The following is a 24,480-nucleotide window of genomic DNA, read 5'->3' as shown; positions in this document are numbered from 1 at the left end:
GATGGCAGATTAGGAGGACATGGAACTCAATTCCCCCCATGAACACATCAAAAATACATCTAAATGTGGAGAAATTATCACTGAAAACTAACTGGAGACTGGCAGAAAGACTCCTGTACCACCACAGCTGTAATAAAAATCCACAAAAAATTGGATAAGAAGGGAAGAGAAGTGATCAGGTTGGGACCTGTGCCCCTGAGAGGGGACAGAGAAGAGGGAGAGGATTACAAAGACAGAGAGCCTCCCTGGGGAATGAGCAGCTCCAGCCACACATTGGGCACCACAGTCCTGGAATCTGACATCAGGAACACAAGTCCCCTTAGCTGGTTAGAAAACCAGTGGGACTAACAGGAGGGCTGTAAGAAACCTAGACTTGGAGGGACTCAAGATGGCAGAGTAGGAGGAAGTGGAACTCACCTTCCCCCATGAATACATCAAAAATACATCTACATGTGGAACAATTCTCACTGAAAACTAACAGGAGACTGGCAGAAGGACTCCTATATACCCAAGGCTGTAAGAAAGATCCACATAGAATCAGATAGTAAGGGAAGAGAAGCGATCAAGTTGGGACCTTTGCCCCTAGGAGGGGACTCAGAAGAGAAAGGGGATTACACATGTAGAGATCCTCCCTGAGGAGTGGTAGTTTGAGCCACAGATTGGGTGCCTCAGCCCTTGGGTCCAACAAAGGGAAGATGAGCCCCCTTGGCTGGTTGAAGGACCAGTGGGATTAATAGGACGGCTGTGGGATGCCTGGACTCTGCTTGGGAGGAGGCCGTGAAAACTTGCTAGCTCCCAAAGCAGGGCAGAAAGGGTGGATTGAAACCACCCAGCTGGCTGACTGGTTTCCTGTGACCACTCTGGCATGCATCCTAGCCTGAGCCAAGCAAATGCTCCAGCACAGTTTGCCTCATATGGCAGCTCCACATGGGACTAAGGGCTGCCACAACAAGGAAAAAGCTTGGCTGTAAGATGCTATGGTGTATCAACTTATAACGGAAAAGAATCTGAAAAAGAACATATATATGTGTGTGTGTGTGTGTGTGTGTGTGTGTGTGTATTACACCTGAAACATTGTAAATCAACTATACGTCAATAAAAAAAAGATGTTATGGTGGCTCAAATCCTAAGTGGCATCTGAGCAAGCAGGGGGCAGCTGTTACTGGCAGTTGCACAGGTGGAGCATCAGGGGCAGACCAGATCTCTGATGGCAGTCAGACCAACACAGCCCATGCCCCCGCCGCTGTTGAATCCCGACACCAGCCCCTCTTTCTCCAGCATTGCTCCACTCGGGTGAGGGTGCCAGTGCTGGGAGGGAAAAGAGCACACACTTTAAAGGAACTGAGTCAGCTCGGACCTAATCCTCAGGGCTTTTGCTCCAGCACCTTGGGACTTGACCCTGCTCCCAATAGGGTGGTGATGACCAGTGAACAGAGGGGAAGCCCTGACTCACACATTGCTCTGGCCCTAGCACCTCCATCTTTAGCCCCACCTCCTACCAAGGTGACAGCTACCAGCACACCCTGAGGAAAGGTGTGACTTGTGCTCACATCAAATCCAGCTCTGCCACCAAAGCCAGTGGGGCCTTGTAGACTGTATAGGGATACTCCCCACGTAAGGACATCCCTCTAAGACCACCATAGGTAATTGTTTCACCTAATTTCATAGAGACAGATAAAGATAAGCAAAATGAGAAGACAGAAGAATTTGTCTCAATTGAAAGAGAAAGAGAAAAGCCCTGAAAAAACAGCTAATGGAACATAAAAACTTACTAGATAAAAAATTCAAAGCATTAGTAATAAGAAAGCTAACTGAATTAGGGAAAAGAATAGATAAACATAGTGAGAATTTTAGCAAGGAATTAGAAAATATAAGAAAAGAACTAGTCAGAACTGAAGAATACAATAACTGAAATGAAAAACACACTGGAAGGAATTAACAGCAGACTAGATGATACAGAAAAACACATAAGTGATCTGGAAGATAGAAAATGGAAATCACAATCAGAACAGCAAAAAGTATATATACGTGTGTGTGTGTGTGTGTGTGTGTGTGTGTGTGGAATTTTTCACATTATAGGGGTCCCAAAATGAGAAGAGAGAGAGAAGACAGTTGAAAATTATGGCTGAAAACTTCCCAAGCCTGAAGAAAGAAACAGATATCCAGGTATAAGAAGCACAGAGTGTCTCAAATAAGATGAACCCAAAGAGACCCACACCACACCAAGATACATAATTAAAATGTTAAAAGTGAAAGAGGATTCTAAAGGCAGCAAGAGAAAAATAGTCAGTTACCAGGGAACCCCCATAAGGCTATCAGCTGATTTCTTCACAGAAACATTGCTGGTCAGAAGGTAATGACAAGATATATTCAAAGTCCTGAAAGGGAAAAACCTGCAACCTATAGGACACTCTACCAAGCAAGGTTATCATTTAGACTAGAAGGAGAGATAAAGAACTTCTCACACAAGCAAAAACTAAAAGAAATGAACAATACTAATCCTACTCTAAAAGAAATGTTGAAGGGTCTTCTCTAAATAGAAAAGGAGTAAGAATCTATAGGAAATGGAAATTCCCAAATAAGAAAGGCAAATATATAGTAAGGATTTAAGATCAATTAAATAAGCAAGCACGTAGATTAAAAGAAGAAAAAATGTAAAATCAAGTATAAAGACAATTAACAGTAAAGGGATAAGCATGAAGATGTAAAATATGATTAAAAGAACAAAATGTAGGGGAGGGGAGTAAAAAAGGTAGATCTTTTAGAATATGTTTAAACTTAAATGACTCTCAGCTTAAGTCACATAGATATAATTATGGGTCAGTATATTTGAACCCCATGGTAACCACAAATCATGGTAGCCATGGTAAAGACACACAAAAACCAAAAAGAAAGGAACCCAAGCATAGTACTAAAGAAAATAATTAAATCACAATGGGAGAAACAAAAAGAAGAAGTGAACAGAGAAGAACTACAAAAACAACTGGAAAACAAGTAATAAAATGGCAATAAATACATACCTATCAATAATTACTTTCAATGTCAAGAGACTAAGTGTTCCAATCAAAAGACATACGGTGGCTGACTGGATTAAAAAACAAGACCGTTCAATATGCTGCCTATAAGGGAATCTCTTCAGGCCAAATACACACAGAACAAAAGAGACGGGATGGAAAACGATATTTCATAAAATCATTAACGACAAGAAAGTGGTGATATCAATATTCATAAAGGACAAAAAGACTTTAAAATGAAGACTATAACAAAAGACAAGGGCATTGTATAATGATAAAGGGATCAATACAAGAAGATATTACACTTGTTAACATATATGCACCTACATAGGAGCACCTAAATATATAAAGCAAATACTAGCAGATGTAAAGGGAGAATTTGACAATAATACAATAATAGTAGAGGACTTTAACATTCCACTGACATCAATGGACATAGCATCCAGACAGATAATAAGACAACAGTGGATTTAAATGACACAATAGACTAGTTGGACTTAATAGATATCTACAGGATATTCCATCCAAAAACAGCAGACTACATATACTTTTCAAGTGCACATGGAATGTTCCCCAGGACAGATCACATGCTAGCCACAAAAGAAGTTTCAATAAATTTAAGATAGAAATTATATCAAGTATTTCTTATGACCAAAACAATATGAAACTAGGAATCAAATACAGAAAGAAAAATGGGAAAAGAACAAACACGTGGAGATTACACAACATGCTACTAAAAAAAACATTTCCACTAAGATCAGGAAGAAGACAAGGTTGCTCACTCTCACCACTCTTATTCAACATACTTTTGGAAGTTTTAGCCACAGCAATCAGAGAAGAAAAAGAAATAACAGGAATCCAAATCGGAAAAGAAGAAGTAAAGCTGTCACTGTTTGCAGATGACATGATACTATACATAGGGAATCCTAAAGATGCTACCAGAAAACTACTAGAGCTAATCAATGAATTTGGTAAAGTAGCAGGATACAAAATTAATGCACAGGAATCTCTGGCATTCTTATACACTAATGATGAAAAATCTGAAAGTGAAATTAAGAAAACACTCCCATTTACCATTGCAACAAAAAGAATAAAATATCTAGGAATAAACCTACCTAAGGAGACAAAAGACCTGTATGCAGAAAATTATACGACACTGATGAAAGAAATTAAAGATGATACAAATAGATGGAGAGATATACCATGCTCCTGGATTGGAAGAATCAACATTGTGAAAATGACTCTACTACCTAAAGCAATCTACAGATTCAATGCAAATCCTATCAAACTATCACTGGCATTTTTCACAGAACAGAAGTAGAGCAAAAAATTTCACAATTTTTATGGAAACACAAAAGACCCCAAATAGCCAAAGCAATCTTGAGAAAGAAAAACGGAGCTGGAGGAATGAGGCTCCCTGACTTCAGACTATATTACAAAGCTACAGTAATCAAGAGAGTATGGTACTGGCACAAAACCAGAAAGATAGATCAATGGAACAGGATAGAAAGCCCAGAAATAAACCCACTCACATATGGTCACCTTATCTTTGATAAAGGACACAAGAATATACAGTGGAGAAAAGATAGCCTCTTCAATAAGTGGTGCTGGGAAAACTGGACAGGTACATGTAAAAGTATGAAATTAGAACACTCCCCACACCATACACAAAAATAAACTCAAGGGGCTTCCCTGGTGGCGCAGTGGTTGAGAGTCCGCCTGCCGATGCAGGGGACACGGGTTCGTGCCCTGATCCCGGAAGATCTCACATGCCGCGGAGCAGCTGGGCCCGCGAGCCATGGCCGTGGAGCCTGTGTGTCCGGAGCCTGTGCTCCGCAACGGGAGAGGCCACAGCAGTGAGAGGCCCGCGTACAGCAAAAAAAAAAAAAAAAAAAAAAAAAAAAAAAAAAAAAAAAACTCAAAATGGATTAAAGACCTAAATGTAAGGTCAGACACTATCAAACTCTTAGAGGAAAACATAGGCAGAACACTGTATGAGATAAATCACAGCAAGATCCTTTTTGACCCACCTCTTACAGAAACGGAAAGAAAAACAAAAATAAACAAATGGGACCTAATGAAACTTCAAAGCTTTTGCACAGCAAAGGAAACCATAAACAAGACCAAAAGACAACCCTCAGAGTGGGAGAAAATAGTTGCAAATGAAGCAACTGACAAAGGATTAATCTCTAAAATTTACAAGCAGCTCATGCAGCTCAATAACAAAAAAACAAACAACCCAATTCAAAAATGGGCAGAAGACCTAAATAGACATTTCTCCAAAGAAGATATACAGATTGCCAACAAACACATGAAAGAATGCTCAACATCATTAATCATTAGAGAAATGCAAATCAAAACTACAATGAGATATCATCTCACACTGGTCAGAATGGCTATCATCAAAAAATCTAGAAACAATAAATGCTGGAGAGGGTGTGGAGAAAAGGGAACCCTCTTAAACTGCTGGTGGGAATGTAAATTGATACAGCCACTATGGAGAACACTATGGAGGTTCCTTAAAAAACTAAAAATAGAACTACCATTTGACCCAGCAATCCCACTCCTGGGCATATACCCTGAGAAAACTATAATTCAAAAAGAGTCGTGTAACAAAATGTACATTACCGCTCTATTTACAATAGTCAGGAGATGGAAGCAACCTAAGTGTCCATCATCAGATGAATGGGTAAAGAAGATGTGGCACATATATACAATAGAATATTACTCAGCCATAAAAAGAAACGAAATTGAGTTATTTGTAGTGAGGTGGATGGACCTAGAGTCTGTCACACAGTGTGAAGTAAGTCAGAAAGAGAAAAACAAATACTGTATGCTAACACATATATATGGAATCTAAGAAAAAAAAAGATCATGAAGTACCTAGGGAATAAAGACACAGACCTACTAGAGAATGGACTTGAGGATATGGAGAGGGAGAAGGGTAAACTGTGACAAAGTGAGAGAGTGGCATGGACATATATACACTACCAAATGTAAAATAGATAGCTAGTGGGAAGCAGCTGCATAGCACAGATAGATCAGCTAGGTGGTTTGTGATCACCTAGAGGGGTGGGATAGGGAAGGTGGGAGGGAGGGAGATGCAAGAGATATGGGAACATATGTATATGTATAACTGATTCACTTTGTTATAAAGCAGAAACTAACACACCATTGTAAAGCAATTATACTCCAATAAAGATGTTAAAAAAAACAACAATGGGACATGATGAAATCAAAGAGGAAATCAGAAAATACCTCAAGACAAATGGAAATGGAAGCACAACTTTCTAAGATCTATGAGATGCAGCAAAAGCAGTTCTAAGGGGGAAGTTAGAACCAATACAGGCCTTCCTCAAGAAAGAAGAAAAATCTTGAGTAAACATCTTACCACCTAAAAGCATTAGAAAAAGAAGAACAAACAAAGCCCAAAGTCAGCAGGAAGAAGGAAATAATAATAATATAATAATATAATATAATATAATAATATAATATAAAATAATAGTAATAAAAATAATAATCATAGGGGAAATAAATAAAAGAGAGATCCAAAAAACAATAGAAAAGATCAATAAAACCAAGAGCTGGTTCTTTAAAAAGATAAATAAAATTCATAAACCTTTAGCCAGGGTCACCAAGAAGAAAAGAGAAGGGATCCAAATAAACAAAATAAGAATTGAAAGAGGAGACATAACAACCAATACCACAGAAATGTAAAAAATCATAAGAGAATACTATGAACAGTTATATGCCAACAAATTGGACAACCTAGAAGAAATGTATAAATTTCTAGAAAGATACAGCCTGCCAAGACTGCTTCAAGTAGAAACAGGCAATTTGAACACACTAATCACTACAAGTAAAACTGAATCTGTAATAAAAAAAAAAAACTTCCAGCAAACAACAGTCCAGGACCAGATGGCTTCAGAGGGGAATTCTAACAAACATATAGAGAAGAGCTAATACTTATCCCTCTCAAACTATTTCAAAAACTTGAAGAGGAAGGAACACTCACAGATTTATACTACAAGGCCACCATTACTCTGATACCTAAACCAGACAAGGAAACTACACACCAAAATAAGAAATTATAGGTCAATATCTTTGATGAATATAGATGCAAAAATCCTCAACGAAATATTAGCAAACTGAATACAACAACATATAAAATGGATCAAACACCATGATCAAGTTAGATTTATTCCAGAGTCAAGAGGGTGAATCAACATTCACAAATCAATCAATGTGATGCACATTAACAAAAGGAAGTATAAAAATCACATGATCATCTCAATAGATGCAGGAAAAGCATTTGAAAAATTTCAACATTCATTCATAATAAAAATTTTTATCCAAGTGGGTATAGAGGGAACATATCTCAGCATAATTAAGGCCATTATGATAAACCCATAGCCAACATCATACTCAATGGTGAAAAGCTGAAAGACTTCCCACTAAGTTCTGGAACAAGACAAGGATGCCCACTCTTACCACTTCTGTTTAACATAGTAATGGAAGTTCTAGCCACAGCAATCAGATAAGTAAAAGAAAGAAATGGCATCCAAATTGGAAGGGAAGAAGTAAAACTGTCACTATTTGCAGATGACATGATACTTTATATTGGGAACTCTAAAGTCTCCACCCCCAAATATTAGGACTAATAAATGAATTCAGCAAAGTTGAAGGATACAAGATTACCATACAGAAATCTGTTGCATTTATATACACTAATAATGAAATTTAAGAAACAGAAAGTAAAAAAATCATCCTGTTTAAAATCATACCAAAGAGAAGAAAATACCAAGAATAAACTTAACCAAGGAGGTGAAAGACCTATAATCTGAAAAGTATAAAACACTGATGAAAGGAATTGAAGATAATTCAAAGAAATGGAAAGATATCCTGTGCCCTTGGATTGGAAGAATTAATGTTGTTAAAATGGCCATAATATGCAAAGGAATCTACAGATTTAATGAAATCCCTATAAAAATATCCATGACGTTTTTCACAGAATAAGAATAAATAAAAATCCATAGGGAACCACAAAAAACTCCAAATTGCCAAAGTCATCTTGAAAAAAAAGAACAAAGCTGGAGTATAACCCTCCCAGACTTCAGAATATACTACAAAGCTACAGAAATCAAAACAGCATGGTACTGGCACAGAAACAGACACATAGATCAAAGGAGCAGAATAGAGAACAGAAGTGAACCCACACACCTATTGTGAATTACTTTATGACAAAGGAGGTAAGAATATACAATGGAGAAAAGACAGTCTCTTCAGCAAGTGGTACTGGGAAAACTGAACAGCCACATGTAAAACAATGAGATTAGAACATTCCCTCAGACCATGTATATAAGGAAGCTCAAAGTGGTTCAAAGACCTAAATGTAAGACATGACACCATGAAACTCGTAGAAGAGAACATAGGCAGAACACTCTTTGACAAAAATCGTAACAATATTTTTTTGGGTCTGTCTCCTAAGCCAAAGGAAATAAAGCAAAAATAAAGTAATAGGGTCTAATTAAACTTAAAAAGCTTTTGCACAGCAAAGGAAACTATCAATAACATGAAAATACAACCTATGAAAAGAGAGAAAATATTTGCAAATGGTGTGGCTGACAAGGGGTTAATATCCAAAATACACGAACAGCTCATACAACTCAATATCAAAAAAATAAACAACCCAATCAACAAATGGGCAGAAGACCTGAATAGAAATTTTTCCAAAGAAGACCTACATATGGCTAACAGGCACATGAAAAGATGCTCAACATTGCTAATTATTAGAGAAATGCAAAACAAAAATGAGATATCACCTCACCTGTCAGAATGGCTATCATCAAAATGTCTACAAATAACAAATGTTGGAGAGGATGTGGAGAAATGGGAACCCTAGTACACTATTGGTGGGGTTGTACATTGTTTTCAGCCACTATAGAAAACAGTATGGAGTTTCTTTAAAAAACTAAAAATAGAACTATGATATGATCCAGGAATTTCAGTGCTGGGTATGTATTTGTAGAAAATGAAAACACTAATTTGAAAAGATGCATGTACCTCAATGTTCATAGCAGCACTATCTACAATAGTCAAGATATGGAAGCAACCTAAGCGCCCATCAACAGATGAGGTTTATATATACAATGGAATACTACTCAGCCCCCCCAAAAGAATGGAATTCTGCCATTTGCAACAATGTGATGGACCTTGAGGGTATTATGCTTAGTGAAATATGTCAGTGAGAAAAGTCAAATACTCTATTTTATCACTTACATGTAGAATGTGAAAAACAAAACAAATGTATATTTAAAAAACAGAAACAGACTCATAGACATAGAGAACAAACTAGTGGTTACCAGTGTAGAGGGAATAGGGAGGGGTGAAATAGGGGTATCAGATTAAGAGATACAAAGCACCATGTATAAAATAAATAAGCAACTTTGATATATTGTACAGCAAACAAACAAACAAAAGAAACCTACACTCTGCTAGTGAAGAGCACACACACACTTGCTTATTCCTGAAACAAGGCAGAAAAAAACAGGTTGAAACTGCATGGGACTCTGGCCAGTTTCCTGCAACCACTCTGGCACACAGCCAGCCTGAGCCAAGCACCTGTTCTACCCCACTTGCTTCACCATAACAACTCTACAGTAGGGTGAGGGTGGCTGAGGGGAGTGCTCAGATTTGAGGGACTATGCCAGCCCAGACCCCAAATGGCATCTGAATGGGGCAGGGGCAGCAACCTGGCATTTATGGAGGTACCACATCAGAAGTATTCCAGGATTCCAATTGGAACTGGGGACATCACAGCCTGAACCCAGGCCCACACCCATGCCAAATGCCTGCTCCAGCCCCTCTTGCTCCAGCACTGTTCCCCTCTTGGGCAAGTGTGCTGGTGCTGGGATGGGGGAAAGAACACGCTTAGAGGGAAGGGAGCCATCTTGGACTTGACCCTCAGTGCTTCTGCTTCAGCAATTTGGGACCCGCCCCCAGCCCCAAGAGGGTGGTGTTGGCCACTGAAAAAGGGAGAAGCCCTGGCTCACACCTGACTCTAACTCTCGCTGCTCCATCTGCAGCACCACCTCCTACCAAGGTGATAGCTGCCAGCACACTCTAGGGAAAGACATGACTTGTGATCAAGTCAGATCTAGCTCTCTCACCAAAGTCAGTGGGCACATGCAGACTGTATGGGGATGCTCATACACAAGGACACCCCTTCAAGACTGGAAAAGGTACCTGTTTCATCTAATTTCATAGAATAGAGACAGCAAAAGTTAAGAACAATGAGAAGACAGAGGGATTTGTTTCATTGAAGAAACAGGAGAAAACCCCTGAAAAAAAACAACTAATAAAACAGAAATAAACAAATTACTAGATAAAAAATTCAAAGCATTAGTAATAGATAGGCTAACTGAATTAGGGAAAAGAATAGATGAACACAGAATTTTAACAAGGAAATAAAAAGTTTTAAAAGGTGAAATGAAAAACACACTAGAAGGAATTAACAACAGACTAGGTGATACAGAAGAATGAATAAGTGATCTGGAAGACAGAAGAATGGAAATCATGCAATCAGAATAGTAAAAAGAAAATTTAAGAAAAAATGAGAACAGTTTAAGGGACATTTGGGACAACACAAAGCATACCAACATCAGCATTATAGAGGTCCCAGAAGAAGAGAGAGGGAGAGGGGGCTTAAAAATGTATTTGATGAAATTATGGCTGAAAAATTCCTGAAACTGAAGAAGGAAACCAATATCCAGGTACAAGAAGCATAGAGGGTCCCAAAGAAGATGAACCCAAACAGACGCATACCAAGACATAATAATTAAAATGGCAAACGTTTAAGATAAAGAATTCTAAAGGCAGCAAGAGAAAATCAGAGAGTCATATATAAGGGAATCCCCATAAGTCTATCAGCTGATTTCTCTGCAGAAAACTTGCAGGCCAGAAGGAAGGATATGACATATATACATATAATGCTAAAAGGGAAAAACTTGCAAGCTAGGATGCTCTCCCAGCAAGATTATCATTTAGAATTGAAGGGGAGATAAAGAACTTCTCAGACAAGCAAAAACTAAAAGAATTGAGCAATACTAAACCTACCCTAAAAGAAATGTTAAAGGGTTTTCTCTAATTGAAAAGGCTATAACAAAAAGTAAATTTTTATGGGAAAGGAACAAATTCTACTAGTAAAGGCAAATACATAATAAAGGCTGAGGATCAACCAAGTAAGTAAGCTAGTACAAAGATTTAAAGAAAAAAAATGTAAAATCAAGTATAACTACAATAAACTGTGAAGGGATAAACATGGAGATGTAAAATATGACATTAAAAACACAAAATGTGGGGGAGGGGAATAAAAAAGTAGTTATTTTAGAATGTGTTTGAACTTAAATGAGTAACAGTTTTTAAAAAGTAGATACAGTTGTAGGTCAACATATAGGAACCCCTTGGTAAGCACAAATTAAAAACCTACAATAGATACATAAAACTAGAGAGAAAGGAACACAAACAACCAATAAAGAAAACCATCAAACCACAAAGAAACTAAAAGAAGAAGAAAAGAACAGAGAAGTACAAACACAACCAGAATACAACTAACAAAATGGCAGTAAGAACATACCTATCAATAATCACTTTAAAGGCCATTGGACTAAATACTCCAATTGAAAGACATAGGGTGGTTGATTGGATGAAAAAAGAAGACCCATCTATATGCTGCTTACAAGAGACTCACTTCGAGTTAGACACACACAGACTGAAAGTCAGAGGATGGAAAAAGATATTTCATGTAAATTGAAACAACAAAAAAATGGGGATAGTAATATTCATATATGACAAAATAATCTTTAAAACAAAGTCTATAACAAAAGATTAAGGGTATTATATGATGATAAAATGATCAATACAATAAGAGGATATAACACTCTTTATCATATACACACCTAATACAGGAACACCTAAATATATAAAGCAAATATTAACAAACATAAAGGGAGAAATTGACAATAATACAAAAATGGTAGGGGACTTTAACACTTCACTTATTTTAATGGACAGATCATCCAGAGAGAAAATCAATAAGGAAATGGTGTCTTAAATGACACAATAGAACAGTTGGACTTATCTACAGGACATTCCAACCAAAAGCAGCAGAATACACATTCTTTTCAATTGCACATGGAATGTTCTACAGGATAGATCACATGCTAGGCCATAAAACAAGTCTCAACAAATTTAAGAAGATAGAAATTATATCAAGCATTTTTTCTGACCACAACAGTATGAAACTAGAAATCAACTACAGGAAGTAAAATGGAAAAACACAAACAGGAGACTAAACAACATGCTACTAAATAAACCAATGGGACATAATTCAAAAAGAGTCATGTACCACAATGTTCACTGCAGCTCTATTTACAATAGCCAGAACATGGAAGCAACCGAAGTGTCCATCGACAGATGAATGGATAAAGAAGATGTGGCACATATATACAATGGAATATTACTCAGCCATAAAAAGAAACGAAATTGAGTTATTTGTAGTGATGTGGATGGACCTAGAGTCTGTCATACAGAGTGAAGTAAGTCAGAAAGAGAAAAACAAATACCGTATGCTAACACATATATATGGAATCTAAAAAAAAATTAGAAAAGGTTATGAAGAACCTAGAGGCAGGACAGGAATAGAGACACAGACATAGAGAATGGACTTAAGCACATGGGGAGTGGGAAGGGTAGGCTGGGATGAAGTGAGAGAGTGGCATGGACATATATACACTACCAAATGTAAAATAGATAGCTAGTGTGAAGCAGCCACATAGCACAGGGAGATCAGCTCAGTGCTTTGTGATCACCTAGAGGGGTGGGATACGGAGTGTGGGAGGGAGACACAAGAGGGAGGAGATATGGGGATATATGTATATGTATAGCTGATTCACTTTGTTATAAAGCAGAAACTAACACACCATTGTAAACAATTATACTCCAATAAAGATGTTAAAAAATGATGGGACAATGATGAAATCAAAGAGGAAATCAAAAATACCTTGATACAAATGAAAATGGAGATACAACATTCCAAAATCTGTGGGATGCAGCAAAGCAGTTCTAAGAGGGATGTTTACAGTGATACAGGCCTACCTCAAGAAACAAGAAAAATCTCAAGCAACTTATATTACTAACTAAAAGAATTAGAAAAAGAGCAAACAAAGCTCAAAGTCATCAGAAGGCAGGAAATAATAAAGATCAGAGAGGAAATAAATAAAACAGAGACCAAAGAAACAATTGAAAAGATCAATGAAACCAAGATCTGTTCCTTTGAAAAGATAAAATTGATAAACCTTTAGTGAGGCTCACCAAGAAGAAAAGAGAGAGGACCCAAATAAAATAAGAAATTAAAGAGGAGACATAACAACCAATACCACAGAGATTCAAAAACTCATAAAAGAATAATATGAACAGTTATATGCCAACAAACTGAACAACCTAGAAGAAATAGACACATTTCTAGAAACATACAATCTTTAAAGACTGAATCAGGAAGAAATAGACAATCTGAACAGACCGATCACTAATAGGGAAACTGAATTTGTAATTTAAAAAACTCCCAACTAACCAAAGTCCATGACTGGATGGCTTCACAGGGGAGTTCTACCAAACATACAAAGAAGAGTTAATACATATTCTTCTCAAACTATTCCAAAAATTGAAGAGGAAGGAACACACTGTAGTTAATCCATACTTTCCATAAATATTTTGAGTGAATGCATAAGTAGATGGCTGACTGAATTATATCCCCAACACCTAACAGTTTTTGGTAAATAACTGCTAATTGAAATGTCCCCAATCCTGAATGATCTCATCCTTATCAAGCCCATGGACTATACAAAAGCTTCTCTCTGGGTTTAGCCTATTATTTCAATGTGTAATAAAGATGTTGGCCTGAATTATAGCTAGGCAGTTGTTACCTCAAATCGGGGTACATCCATTTCAACTTGTCCTCTTAGCAATGGGGTTTGTCTGGGAGTCTCACGGATCATCACACTCCATCTGAAATGAAGTTTAAAGACAGATATTTAGGGCTCTGTTTCATCACAGGTTGGCACTAATGCTTCACATGTCATGAAAGGGGTCAAAATATTTATGTGATGGGTAGGGATGAGTTGTAGGGGTTGCCCAAGTTATCTCAGGTCACCTGATCTCAAGGTATACCCCAAGAGAGACCTCTGCTTCATGACTTCTCAAGGTCAGTGTGATGGAAGGAATTCCACCACAGAGTTCTCAGAGAGCAGTGCTTCTCAAGCAGTAGTAACTACCAAGATCACCTGAGGTGCTTTTGTAAAATACACATACCGGGGCTCTACCCAAGACCTACTGAATAAGAATATTTGTGGTAGGGCCCAGCTTGGTACCTTGAAAAAGCGCCCCAGGTTATCCTTATGAGCAGCCATAAATCAAATACTATGCCCCCACATAGAAAGTCTTTCTTATCAGAAGATTGGAGGGGAATACTGTCTCTTCTCTAGGGCACAGATAATCCAGGCCAGTTGTTTATGAGCCCTCTTTTTTTGAGTTTCTTTGAGTACCTGATGAAGCTATAGAATAGTTTCTATACTATCCTAGAATAGAACAGAAAGATGGAAACTTTCCCAAGGAAAAAATATGCTTACATGGATAATTAGCTATGCAATTTGAAGGAGGTTTATAGAACCCTTGAAATTTACTTATGGGGGCTCCTGCTCTAGGATCTTTTTAGTTTGAAGAGGGGCTTCAGTGATGTTTAAAGGATACACAGTAGACCCTGGCTTCTTAATAGGCAAGGTCCCCCAAATTTCCTTGCACTGAAGCCAGAAAGGCAATGAAGCTCTGTGAGGGAGTTTAGAACATTCCTGATTGAGATGATGTAACTGGGAGTAACTGGCAAGGGAATGGAAGAGCCACAATGACCTGATCTTTCAGCTACTCACCTGTCTAGAATCCTCACACCAGCTTGCTCCACTCTGTTGAGGATGTTCAGAGGCGATTTGTTTTTGTTCCAGAACGCACCCCAGCCGAGGACACGGGCCAGATCATTACCGGTTCCAAGAGGGATGACTGCCAGCTGACACTGCAAGAACAAAACCGGGCACCCTTTTCAGACAATCCTACCAAGATCCACCCATAAAAGAACCCAGAGGGTGCTTTTTCGAAAAAAAATATGGTCTCAAAACTAGTGGCAATAAGGGACCTATGATTTTAGGAAGTGTAATAGGAAGATGTTTGAAGTTGAGTGAAATTTTCCCTAAGGAGTTGAGTCCCACTCTTGGCAATACAGAACCTACTCAGTAAGGGGAGACATTGCTGGAATATGACAATATTTGTAGCCATGCTTATAAAAGAGAAATATAGCCACAAATTTCTATCTAGGCTAGGCCAAAGAGGTAAGGTGCCTTAAGGAGACAAAGCTACTGCAGTCAGAAGAGCAGAGGGCTGCTTACGGAGAGGGGGGAGAGGTAGAGGAACATTTCTGCTACTCTAGAGACTCAGGGAAGAAACTCAGTGGCCTCAGGAGGGGTAGGGAATTGGGGGCTGAATGCTGCCTGATGCCACTTATTTTTTTCTTGCTTTCCTCCCCTTCAAATCTTCATTTTGGGGCTTGGGAAATAGATCACTGCTCATTTTTTTTTGCTAACTTCCTCTTTCTTCCTTCCTACTTTTAGATAACCAGAAAATGGTATAGGTGAGCAGGCTGAGATTGGGAATGTGCCAGTCAGGTTGACTGTGAAACCAGTAGGAAACGTGTATTTTACAGACAAGGAGAGTAAGTCCAGGGACTTCTTGGGATTAGCAGCTCCACACCGCCAGTCTCTTTAGCAATGGCTAAATTAATTTAGCTAGGGACTCACCCGTTCCTGTAATCCAAAGGCATCAATCAGAGATAAGACCCAGCTCACGCTGCCGTCTCCACCACAAACCACAATGCGAAAGCGAGCAAAGTTCTTGAACATGCAGAGCCTGGAAGGAAGAGGGGAAAGGGGAGTTATTTCATGAGCTGATGAGTTTTACAACTCTTTCTTAACAATGTGCCAGGAGCTAAGGACTGCTGCTTCTGCACCCTGCTATCAGGCTACCTGTTTCCTTTCCCTTAACCCCTATCTCTCTGTGTACCTAAGATCATAGGGAATGCTCCCACAGACAATCCTGGAGATCAGGCCTTGCCTCAACCTACACTCTTCTTTGCCCAACCTTGTTCTGGAAGTTACTAGTTGCCTAGCCTAATCTACTTGCTGAGGCCCAGGAAGAATGTCTTGCACAGTTGCCAGTGGGTTCACAGAAACCAGGGCTGAACAGCCAGATGGTCTCTAAAACAGGCCTGTAGTAGAGATGTATCTACTTGCCCCCAAGAAAATGAGTGAGTGACAGGAATGGTGGAAAATAATATCCATTTGCCTCCTCCTCTGAAGTCAGGAGACATAGTTACCTTTTCCAACTGGAAAAGGTGAAGCAAATCTGAGAGCAGGACATAGGCTTGAAAGGATTTCTGGGAGAGGGCTAAAAGTCCTCCAGCCAGCCAACTCAAGATGCTGTGGAGTTGTGTTTGTGTCCTGACTTGAGAAAATAGACCTTTCCTGCCCAGGTACTAGAACTAATTCCAGGAAGCCTATCCTACTCTAGAATGTGTAGAGGGAGGAGTCCCTTCTATACCCGCAACTACATCCCTTACCCCATGCTTACCCGGCTTCAGGTCCACCCTTCGAAAGGTCAAACACTTGAGACGGGTTAAGGTATTGTTTGAATTTCCGGAGAAAGACGATCCCTTGGTGATCGCCGCTTTTGGAGTTGATGAAGATGAGAAGGGGGCATGAACAGGCTGAAGACCAATCAAGATTCCAGAAATCTGGAGATACTACTAATTGGCCTAATAATGCATACAACAGAAAGAAAAGGGGAAAAAAAGAAAAGGGCCATTTAGATGGAAGCAAGGCATGACTTAACATCAAATTTTGCAAAGACTTTTAAAAAACAGCTTTATTGAAGTATAATTGATATACAAAGAACTGCATACATTTAATATGTACAATTTAATGAGTTCAGACATATGCAAACACCCATGATACCATCACCACAATCAAGATAATAGATATCCAACACCTCCCACAGCTTCCCTGTGCCTCTGAGACTGAGGGACAGAGGGGAAGTTAAATGCAACCCAAAGGGGCTTTTATTTAAGGAAACAACAACAGATGTTGCCAGGTAACCAACATTTGCTGAGCAACTACTACATGCCAATCATAATGCTACATACTGCTAGGGGTCTAGTTCTTGCCCTCAAGCTGGGGAGACAGATTCATACACAGCAGTGTATTGGAAGACAAGGAATAAAAAAAATTTGTGCCACAACCAAAGATCAATAAAATGTCAAGGGAAAACTGAAGAAGGAGAAGGTTGAAAGCCCAGGAGGAGGATCAGCACACCCAACTTGTCCTCTCTCTGCCTGGGATAGTTCAGTTCTAACACTGAGAAGATACAAGGTCAGGAGAGATGGGGAGAAAAGGCTGCCTTTCAGCCAGGACCTAATGACAGAACATATCAATGTGGAGTGAAGCAGGGAGCTTTAATCACTCCTCTAAAGTTCTGGCAGAGCAATCTAAGTTATCATACCAATTATCAGGGGAAACAAGACTATAGGGAAATTGTCTGGACAAGAGAGAGGCTTTTAATAATCCCCAACACTGAAGTTCCCCATAGAGAAGTGGAGTTATAGCAGTCTAAATTGCCAAAGCCTGCCAGCTCATACTGACTCATAGAGCTTGTTGGCAGGGAGACAGGCAGTGAGCAATGGCCTCATAGGAGATGCTAGACAAATTGTGAGCCTCCAAACCTCTGAGCTCGTGGCTTGCCAAGGATGCCCCAGCAAAAATAAATGCAAAGGGAAAAAAGCATGTGGCTTGCTACTGAATGGTGTGTGCCACGGGGAGAGAGGCAAGTTGAAGTGTCCCATTTGTTGTAGCCTGGGTAAAAGGGAGCCTGAAGAGGAAGACTGCTGACTTGAGAAGATTTCATGGCTGTTTTTCCTGGAAAAATCTAAAGCAAGCTTCCTCTATGGGCCAATTTCTACTCACTGGCCAGTGGAGCTTGAATACCTCCTGAGCCAGCTAGCCTGTCATGCACTAAACCTTCAGGGCTTGCCAGGGCTCATAGCTGCAAGGGGAGTCTGCTATGTCCCTTCAGTAGCCTAGCTTGGAAGTAGTTACCCTCCCTGAACATGTTAACCCTTTTCAACATTTTTTTACAAAATATATGTTAACACAATGGTAGTTAAGACATTCATTCATTCATTCAACATATATGTATTGAGGGCATTCTTTGTGCCTGTCCTTGTTATGTTCTGATATACAGTGATGGACAAGATAGAAATGATCTTTGCTCTTGTGGAATTTCTATTCTAATGGAAGGATGCAGACCATAAATAAATACACAAATAAATATAGAAAATAATGCGATATGAAGAAAAATAAAGCAGGAAAAGGGGAATGGAGACTGAAGGGGGTGTTGTTTTAGACAGGTGGCCAGGGATGTCTTCTCTGGTGAGATGGCATTTGAATGAAATGAGGTAGTGAGCAATGCAGGTATCTGGGGGAAGAGTTTTTTGGGGGTCAAGAGGAAGAATAAGAACCCTCCCAGAGAAGGGAGACTGCCTGGGATGTTTGTGGACAGTGAAGAGAATAGCATGGCTGCTGTGGAGTAAGTGAGGGAGAGAGGTGACAGGGCCCACATAAAATGACAACAAGATGTTAGACGAATCCTGTGAACAAGGTGACAAAAATGGATGGTAATGTGGGCTGGAATATAGTGATATTAGGCAGATTCATAACCAGGTAAATGATCATGTCCATAAGGTTGCTTTTGAATAGGCTGATGTTAATTGTAAGGGAATGTCCAGTACTATTCAACAATTTTAACCAATTCAAATAAAAACATGAAAGACTAGCTTGTCAACTTTCAAGTACCTAAAGCGGGAGGGAGAGCACCTGGATGACAGAATCAAGATTGAAAAATGACCTTAACAGACAATAAGGTCAAAGTCAACAAGCTGAAAAGGGAATAAATGTGAAGCTTGGCCTTTAGGCATAAGGACATAAGTTGCAGCAAAACAAGACAATAGGAACTTGGCTTGGCAGCATCAAGTGTGAAAAGGGCTTAGGGAATTTACTTGACTTTAAGCTCCAGATGAGTCAACAGTCTGAAAGAGCTTTAAAAAAAAAAAAAAGGATCGTGCTTCTTTGAGCTACATTAATATAATCACAGTGCCCAAAACCAAGGAGCCAAGAGTTCCTCTCAAATTTGTTCAGTTCATACCACAGAAGGATGCTAAATTAGCGTAAGATTGGCTTCCGGTTCCCCTTCCTGTATTTTAAAATCCTCTTTTACAGATACTAACTAATTTACCCCTCATAACGCACTTGAGTATAACTTTTATTCCCTATTGGCAGAAAACAAATGATACATGAGGCACAGAGAGGTTAAGTAACTTGCCCAAGGTCACACAGTTAGTAAATGATGGAGTATGCTCCCAGGAGTAGTAGTATCAGAATCATTTCCTGTAAAAAATGGAAATTCTTGTGCCCTACCCAGATCTACTGAATCAAAAGCTCTGAGGCAGGGGCATAGGGCCTAGAAATCTGTGTTTTAAAAAGCCTTCTGGATGATTCTGAGGCATTCTTGCATTTGACAAATACTGCATTATACTGTTTTGCCCCATATGAATCAGGGATCCTGTCTTAGTCATATCTTATTCTCTACATTGTTCATCACTGAGCCTTACGTATATGCATTATTCAGTAAATGTATTAATGAATTCATGTAACAAATCTTGACTGTGAATATGCCATGTATCCGGGTTTGAGTTAAGTGCTAGTGATACAAGAGCTTACAGTCTGGAGTGGGAGACATACATGTGACGAACTATAATATAGTGTGTTAAGTGCTCTGAGATATGTGTTCTGGGTTTACAGCAAAGGAAGTAATTATTTGTCTGGAGAAATGGGGAGGGGCAATTACAGAAGCCTTTAAACAGGATACAATGTTTGACGTTGTTCTCACCCTCTAGGATGAGAGAAGAAATTTACCAAGCAGATCGGGTAGGAAAAAGGGAAATTAGAAGACATCAGAAATTAGAGTCTGTTGACTGAATAAATAATGAATGAATGCTAATCAGCAATGGCATGTGCTTCCTCAGAAAGTCATCAAATGGATGCCTCCACCTTGTATGCTGGAGAAGGGATTCCCTAGCCTGGCCAGAGGGTTGGACCAGATCATCTTTAATGACCTCATCATCTCTAAGATGGGTGAGACTTCCCAACAGGGGACATTAAAGAGTGTATTTGCCTAGGCCAAGAAGCCAGAAAGAGTCAAGAAGATATGGAGGTTTCAAAAGATACTCCTAAGAAACCACAGGTCAAGTAACACATGATAGAAAGAAGGGCTCTCAAGAGTGACATTCAATTGGATCAAGATTGCAGATGACTAGGAGGAAAGGCTAAAAGCTAACTCATGGGGCATTGTATACATTACACAAAAAGAATGGCTTAGCACAGGTGCTTCTAAGCAGTAATATGTCATTGGTGGAAAGCCAAAGAAAGTTGTAATGCTATTAGTAGACGATCTATAACAAGAATAAGAAATGATATAAGATGGGAAAAAACAAACTAAAAAACCCAACTTCCACAAGAACACAGAACCTGTTGTGCCAATTACAAAGGAGAGATGGCAGCCCCTTAACACCTATTTGGGGGAGATTTATAAGATGCTGAGGCAGCCATCCTTCAGTCTGCCCAAAGACATCTTCCCCAGGTCCCTGTGGGGTTGAGCAAAGTCTCAGATTCAAGACATCATTGACTTTCATTAGCAGCCTGAGTAGACTTGGCTGACTAGTTTGATACTTTCCCATCTTGCCCCTAGGCCCTTCTTTCTCCTAGCCAGTCAAGTGTCTCTTATTTACCAAGTCATCAATCTCATCCTCTCTCTAGTCAGCTATCTGGTAAGTGACTCTATGTGGATAAATATTTGAGTAGTTCTGAGAATAATATATGCATGCATCTCTGAGTGAGGGATGTGTGTCTGTGCATGTCATTATGGGGACATATGAGTATGTTTGCCTGCAGAAAACTGTGTGAGTGGCTCATTCCATGTATCAATGTCTGTCTGTATCTGTGTTGGGGTTGGGAAATGAACTGGAAGACACTAGAGTCGCTCAGAGTGTATGTACGCATATGTGCACACACGTACACATGTGCTGTGTCTAGTTCTAAAACTGTTGTAACGGTTACAGGAATCCTTGCCCCTTAGTTATGCTGGCGTTTCCTTGGCAATGAAGTAAGCAGCAAGCAAAATACATTATTTCATGGATTATCTACTGCCTGGAAATCATGTAAAAGCTGAAATCAATTCTGATCATTTGGAAACAATTTTGACAGAGGCTACAAAGAACATGCCCACATACATATACACCATAAACAATATTCACCATCCCAAAAGTCTAAAGAAAAACATGAGCTGTCTATACACATATGCAGACTCGTACTCCCAGAAATGTTTGACTGGTTGACCAGATTAATTTAATTGCAGTCTTTTTCTCTAGGCTTTGCATCTTCCCTCCCTCCCTAATGTATTCCCCAATGTATTAAAGTTTAGCTACTCACCATCACCTTTGGGGTCGCTGAGGGCAGTGGGAGGAATGACTGATGATCGATGACTTCCAAACCAGCATTCCTTGGAAAACCGTCTCCTGCAGTCATCATGCACCTGGAACAACAGGAGAAGAAAGACAAATCTTGAGTGGGGTGAGAAAAGGATAACATAGACTAGCATTTTGTCCCAATTCCAAAATTTAAGTGCTCAGTATTCAAAATTCCCTTTATGAGATTTGGTGCCATACACATACCCCTGACTCAACCTCTCTTTCCAACCTGAGCCTGCACCATCCCTGAGTGTGACCTCTGAATTCTGTTCCTTTCAAAGGTGGCTTTCAGAAGATACATATCACAGGCACTGCATAGATGCCAGTCCTAGGGCACAATTTTAGTGGCTTACAGAATGGGTAGTTTACTTGCAGTATAAGAGTGCAAATCCTGATAACATGTTGTTATGCTTCATTCCCTACAACAACTGTGTGCTGTAGGGAAGACATATTAAGTTTGTTTTAGAAATGAAGAAACCAAAGCTCAGAGAGGTAAAGGATCTTGCTCAAGGTCAAACAACTGGGAAGTGAAAAGGCTGAGACTCTGCTGCCTTCCCCACTAATGGCATATTTCCCAGATTTCTGATATCTTCAAGCATCACTTCCTGGAAAACTACACAGTTCCTAGAAGACATGAATCTGGCCTAATTATGCAAAACAATTAAAAGAGATCCAGAGGACAATCAGAGTCATCTTCCTTTTTATTAAAATATAATTGAGATAAGCATTACACTAATTTCAGGTGTACGGAATAATAATTTGATATTTGTATATACTGTGAAATGGTCACCATAATAAGTCTAGTTAACATCCATCACTATACATAGTTACATATTTTTCCTTGTGATGAGAACTTTTAAGATTTACTGTCTTTTAAAAAAAAATTTTAAATTTTATATTAGAGTATAATTGATCAACAATGTTGTTTTAATTTCAGGTATACAGCAAAGTGATTCAGTTATACATATACATGTATCTATTCTTTTTCACATTCTTTTCCCATTTGGGTTATTACAGAATATTTGGCAGAGTTCCCTGTGCTATACTGTAGGTCCTTGTTGGTTAAAAGATTTACTTTCTTAAGGAACCCTAACATCATACTAAAGGAATCCACCAAAACACAAAGAAAGAAACCAGGAGGAGAAGACAAGAACAGAGAAGAACTACAAAAACAACCAGCAAACAATGAACAAAATAGCTATAAGTAAATACCTATCAATAATCACTTTAAATTTAAATGAACTAATGCTCCAATCAGAAGACATAGAGTGGCTGAATGGATACAAAAACAAGGTCAATATATATGCTGCCTGCAAGAAACTCAATTCAGATCTAAAGACACACACAGACTGAAAGTTATAGAATAGAAAAGGGTATTCAATGCAAATAGAAATTAAAAGAAAGCCACGGTAGCAGTACTTATATCAGAAAAAAATAGACTTTAAAGCAAAGACTGTAACAAAACAAGGAGGGACATTAAATTATGATAAAGGGGTCAATTTAACAAGATGGTATAACATTTGTAAACATTTATGCACTCAACAGAGGAGCACCTAAATATATAAAGCAAATATTAACAGAAATAACTGAAGAAATAGACAGAAATACAATAATAGTAGGGGACTATAATACCTCAGTTACATCAATGGATATATCATCTGACAGAAAATCAATAAAGAAACATTGGCCTTAACATATTAGATGAGATTACCTTAATATATACACCTATAGAACATTCCATCAAAAAGCAGCAGAACACACATTCTTTTCAAGTACACATGGAACATTCTCCAGATACATCACATGTTAGGCCACAAAACAAGTCACATTAAATATAAGAAGATTCAAATTATATTAATCATCTTTTCTGACAACAACACTATGAAACTAGAAATCAACTCCAAGAAGAAAACTGGAAAAAACACAAACACATGGAGACTAAACAACATGACGCTAAACAACCAATGGTCAGTGAAGAAATCAAAGAAGAAATAAAAATATACCTTGAGACAAATGAAAATGGAAACACAACTGTCCAAAATCTATGGGACATAAGGTTAACAGTTGATCTTTCAGCAGAAACTCTGCAAGCCAGAAGGAACTGGCAGGACATATTTAAATTGGTGAAGGAGAAAAACCTACAACCAAGATTACTCTACCCAGCAAGGATCTCATTCAGATTTGATGGAGAAATTAAAAGCTTTACCGACAAGCAAAAGCTGAGAGAGTTCAGCACCACAAAACCAGCTTTACAACAAATGCTAAAGGAACTACTCTAGGCAGGAAACACAAAAGAAGGAAAAGACCTACAATAACAAAACCAAAACAATTAAGAAAATGGGAATAGGAACATACATATCGATAATTATCTTAAATGTAAATAGATAAAATGCTCCTACCAAAAGACACAGACTCGCTGAATGGATACAAAAACAAGACCCGTATGTATGCTGTCTACAAGAGACCCTCTTCAGACCTAGGGACACATACGGACTGAAGGTGAGGGGATGGAAAAAGATATTCCATGCAAATGGAAATCAAAAGAAAGCTGGAGTAACAATTCTCATATCAGACAAAATAGACTTTAAAATAAAGACTGTTACAAGAGACAAAGAAGGACATTACATAATGATCAAGGGATCAATCCAAGAAGAGGATATAACAATTGTAAATGTTTATGCACCCAACATAGGAGCACCTCAATACATAAGGCAAATACAACCATAAAAGGGG

General features: G+C 38.7%; 1 protein-coding gene across 1 annotated transcript in view; it reads right to left on the bottom strand.

Annotated features, from left to right (window-relative positions):
* Window positions 1-24,480, bottom strand: part of DGKK (diacylglycerol kinase kappa) — a 179,140-nt gene that overhangs the window by 21,851 nt on the left and 132,809 nt on the right. Inside the window, exons 8-12 of the mRNA XM_060087268.1 lie at window positions 21,710-21,812; window positions 16,743-16,926; window positions 15,914-16,022; window positions 14,996-15,135; window positions 13,997-14,078 (exon numbers count right to left, since the gene is read on the bottom strand). Coding sequence (XP_059943251.1) covers window positions 13,997-14,078; window positions 14,996-15,135; window positions 15,914-16,022; window positions 16,743-16,926; window positions 21,710-21,812 — 618 coding nt within the window. The remainder of the gene's footprint in view (window positions 1-13,996; window positions 14,079-14,995; window positions 15,136-15,913; window positions 16,023-16,742; window positions 16,927-21,709; window positions 21,813-24,480) is intronic.

Source organism: Mesoplodon densirostris, chromosome X (assembly GCF_025265405.1).
Source record: "Mesoplodon densirostris isolate mMesDen1 chromosome X, mMesDen1 primary haplotype, whole genome shotgun sequence".
Lineage (NCBI taxonomy): Eukaryota > Metazoa > Chordata > Mammalia > Artiodactyla > Ziphiidae > Mesoplodon > Mesoplodon densirostris.
Note: the sequence above shows the minus strand (reverse complement) of the source record. Positions and strands in the feature narration are given on the sequence as shown.